Source organism: Dreissena polymorpha, chromosome 16 (genome assembly GCF_020536995.1).
Source record: "Dreissena polymorpha isolate Duluth1 chromosome 16, UMN_Dpol_1.0, whole genome shotgun sequence".
Classification (NCBI taxonomy): domain Eukaryota; kingdom Metazoa; phylum Mollusca; class Bivalvia; order Myida; family Dreissenidae; genus Dreissena; species Dreissena polymorpha.
Genome location: NC_068370.1, coordinates 12,901,411 through 12,906,126, shown reverse-complemented (window position 1 = coordinate 12,906,126; position 4,716 = coordinate 12,901,411). Strand labels below are relative to the sequence as shown.

Here is a 4,716-nt window from a genome sequence, read left to right as displayed (position 1 = left end):
GGAGTATCTAAAGGAACATGGTATATGAACTTTGTGAGCATGATTACAGCGAGTACGCAGTGATAGCACTGTATCATTATATATAGATAAGAGTATATTACTGCCAGAGATAAGCAAAGTTGTAGCGCCGCGTTCTGAAGAACTGGTGAAGTACTTGTGGATATCGTTTAAAGAAGATGGGTACGACTTTAAATACGTCAAATGTATACGCAATTTTGTATTGGTGCAAAACTCTGTTGTCTGTAACGTTTTATCCAGACGACAAATAAGGACAAAGTTTACAGATTGAAGCTTTTAACGAAAAGTAGCGTCTGAGCAACAAATAATATGATACATTTTTCAATTACACTTGTTTTGGTGTACTTAACCCGTTTACAATATTTTTTATAACAGTACATCCCATTTGAAATATCTGAAATAAACAAGCATGTATTTTCATTGCTGAACATAAAATCTGGGATCAATTTTGTTATCTTTGATCGGTTTACATACGACATTGTTATATTGTTAAAAATAAATAAACAAACTGCTGATCAAGTGTTTAAATTATATAGATTTTTCGGACAAACTTATACAATTTTTCATACGGAAATCGTGAAACCTCCGCTATCGGCATTTACTTCTTACTAATATTATTGATCGGGTACGTGCACATTGATGACGAAGATGATTAAAAGGGCATATCTACGCCGATAACGGTGTTATATTTTCAACAATAAAATAGGGTTAAGAAGTACTGATTTAATTTTTGCTAAACGCGTATTTCTTATGTTTATAAAGACAACATTACATATCAATCTTTATATTAAACAAAAGTCTGAGGGATTTTAGTTTGGTCGCGGAAAAATCAATTCATGTAGTTCTTACATCATTTTAATAGGATTAAACATATGAGCCATGCTCTGTGAAAAGGGGGTTTAATGCATGTGCGTAAAGTGTCGGCCCATATTAGCCTGTACAGTCCGCACAGGCTAATCAGGTATGACACTTTCCGCTTTTATGATATTTTTTGTTTACAGAGAGTCTCTTCTAAGCACAAATCCAGTTAAGATGGAAAGTGTCGTCCCTGATTTACCTGTGCGCACATGCTAATCTGGGACGACACTTTATGCACAAGCATCCCCTTGTTCACAGAGCGCGGCTTATATTTTTCTAAAAGTCTGATTGAAGTGCGATCGTTTTGCAAGCGAGAGTTCGAAAGCCAAATTGGAATAGTGTATCGATAACATAGTTTTGGCATTGTTGTTATATTTTGCTAATATTGTTCAGTGTAATTGCTGCTTGATTACTGGATGTGTGAGTAATAGGAACATGCATTGTTTAAATGCTTTTTTATATTTCGGGGATATACCGTCCAAACAGCCTTTGTAAACAATGAAATCCCGTCCTTGTAACACATATTCAAATGCATGTATACATGCATTTTTCTGGGTTAGACAAGTAAATTTCAAGCATCGATGTAAACGTTATGAATCATGATGTCATATATTATATAGTTTTCATGTAAATATTCATTTAAATAAATTTACTGTTGTTATGTTTAAGTTTTGTACTAAATATTATTTCGTTATACTGTGAAACTTTTTGAATGCTGGATTATAAAATATTTAAAGCCTGTTTCATTTCAGGTTTGAAACATTTAAATGTTTAATAACATGTTATATAGTGGAATTAAACACAATAGCCATGTCATCTATACGTTTCATTTTATTAAACAACTGTTAAAAAAAAGTATTGTTATAAATTATTGCCGAACTTTCTTTTTATATAACACTTTTAGAAATTTTCGAATAAAGTTATTTTTAGGACAGCATTTTTTTATTATCAGTTTTACGGGAGCGACCGACCCTATTTTTCGACAAATACAAATAAAAATAAAAGTCACTTTCGTTTTTTTTTATTTACATTTCACACACCGACCTAGTATTTTATCCAAAACTAGAAAAAAATTGCGCCGATTGCGGAAAGTGTTGTTCATAATTTGTGTATAATACGGGATGTTTCGTTTTGCCAATTCGACATGTAAAGCGTCAGCGATTTTCATTGGCTATTGCAGCCAATACCACACGCTTTTAGCCAATCGGTGAGTTTTTAACAAATGATTTTCATATTGCATTTCCGAAATGGCGGACATTAACATCAACGAGACAAATGTAGCATATTTTAAAATCAAATTAATTAAAAACGGAGCAGAAACAATTTCAATTAGAAAAGATAATCTTCAGAACACCATTGTTGACATCATGTCCATATTATGTGATACGAAATTCAAAATAATAATGAGTTTTTGCAGATGATGCAGAGGTGTCACCATCGATAACTTTCGGTGTGTTAAAAAGTTTTGGGCAGGTTTAATAAATATGCGTATTTCTTAAAATTAATGCATATCCGGTAATATTTTTATAGATAAAAATCAACATCCCGAAAATCTCCAAGAAGTACTACTTTACGTTTCTTTATAATGAACATGAGGACTGAACCACAGGTACGTGCATCAATAATCACATTCCCCATCCACCCATATATATTCTTTATTTAGAAAAAAAAGTATGCAACACAGCTTCTGAAGAAAATAACATTGGGTCCCGATGTTCGTATGTCCGTCAAAGTCACAAGAAAGTTTTATTTATTTTTCTTGTCATTATTTTTCAAAAAATGAGTTATTATTTAGCCGAAATATGATGTTCTATCAACTGTAAATAATGTTTTCATACAGCAAGATTTGTACTGCAAGGAATGCAAATAAATTTATCACACCTCAGGCTCTGTTGATAAATGTGCTCAGGGCCCTTATTTGGCTGTTTTGGGGGCCGAAATTCGGCCCCATTCCCACATTAAAATAGTATACTTTTTCCCCCTATTTCACCTCAAAATTCCCCCCTCCAAAACAATTGTTTTTTTTTTACTTTTATACCTATGTTGCTAGCTGGTATCTTGCTATAAACCTTTGATTAAATGTACATTTATGTAAATTACATTAAAATAGAGCAATATTAAGTGTTGAATGATTGATGAAAATATCTTGTAAAATTCCCCTTTTCGCCGAAAACGACGTGAAATTCCCCCCTCTAAGGGCCCCGGCCCTAATCCCCCAAAGTGTAGCAAGGGCCCTGGTGCTCAATCGGCTCTATGTATTTGTTCCAAGGGTTATTATTATCTTCACATTTATAAAGCTCTCTCTCTGTTTATTATACCCAAACATGTTATTGCTGTTTCTCCTTAAAATAATACAGACAACACATTCCATAGAAATTTTCATTTGAACTTAAACTGTAAATAAGAGAGGAACAAAATAATATGTGCAAAAGTTTACACCATTTTATTTTGACAGTACTGTGAGTCTTTTACAAAAAATTTAAAATAAAATACTTTTTAAAATATACAATTACATAGTTCAAAAGTTGTGTTCTATACATGATTAATCTAGCGAGTAAGTTATATACAGTCAGCAGAGTAATTCTACTAGAACAATTTAAATCCATGCTACATGTGCTATTTAATTCGTTATACGGCTTTCACATAAGAAAATGTTCAATGAAATAAATCTAGGTTTCTTGGTATATTGTGTCTTTTATCTCAATATTTTGTTGGGGCTAATGTGAAGCCAATGGACATGATACAAAACTACGAAGATTACCGCCATACAATGTCACATACAAAATAATTATCACCTAACCCATGCGTTTTGAGAGAATAATATTGTTTAACTCTTTATTATATAAGTAAATATTAAGCATGTGAAACAAGGACGGGTCATTTTTTAACTCCAAATGTATGATTTGATCACACCTAGAAGAAGAAAACACTAACATGCTACACACCAAATATTGAACCCCTGACCCTTGCAGTGTCTGTGTTGTAAGGGATTATCAAAGACATTCATGTATATAAATCAGTTGACCCCTGAAGCCCAAACAGTTTTGACCACGCAGACATTCTTTGAGGAAACTTGGCAAAGAACCACTATATGGTTGGCATGCAACGCAACAAACCAAAGGGCCTTGCGGTTTCAGAGAATGATTATATTATTTATATTTATAAACAAAACAGTAACCCCTAGGGAGGGCAAATTTTCTGCATGATTTGAACAAACTTCAAAGAGAACCTCATAACGATGTTACACACCAAATATTGTAGTCATGCCTCTTGTGTTCACTTAACATATATAAACACTATAACTCTCTCTGAATATAAAATGAAATGCAGCACATGTTTTTATAATTCTATAATTCACGGTTTCTTAAATAAAATATTCACATTTTATGTACTAGAACTTTCACTACACAAAGTTTGGATCAAGATCAATTCAAGCGCAGTCTGATCAGGATCCAAAGTGTTCGCTTAACATCTTTAGAAGTACTGACTGAATGACAATTATGTTGAACAGTTTGGATCCTGATCAGACTGCTCTTTTGGAGCCAAAATGGTCGCAATCGCCCTAAGGTCCAATTTCCTATTATGTGGCTCATTTTTTCTCATGATTAATACAAATAATCATGATATAAAGCAAGTCTGTTGTATATTAAATAGTATTTTTAGTGTGCATATTCCACCCATGGATGAAAGTTACAAAGTTGGTTGTTATTTAAAGCTATTAAACAGTTTAAAAAGTGTTCAATTCTTTTTTATTTAAGTCAAATGCATGCTATATTTGTTATAAACATACATATGATTAACACTCAACAAAAGTGTAACGATCACTATAATACACTACAC

At 32.6% G+C, this 4,716-nt stretch overlaps 1 protein-coding gene across 1 annotated transcript in view; it reads left to right on the top strand.

Moving 5' to 3' along the window:
* Positions 1-1,692, top strand: part of LOC127861922 (profilin-1-like) — a 9,389-nt gene extending 7,697 nt beyond the window's left edge. Inside the window, exon 2 of the mRNA XM_052400656.1 lies at positions 1-1,692. This exon is cut by the window's left edge and continues 368 nt beyond it. Coding sequence (XP_052256616.1) covers positions 1-28 — 28 coding nt within the window. The 3' untranslated portion in view covers positions 29-1,692.
* Positions 1,693-4,716: the final 3,024 nt, after the last annotated feature.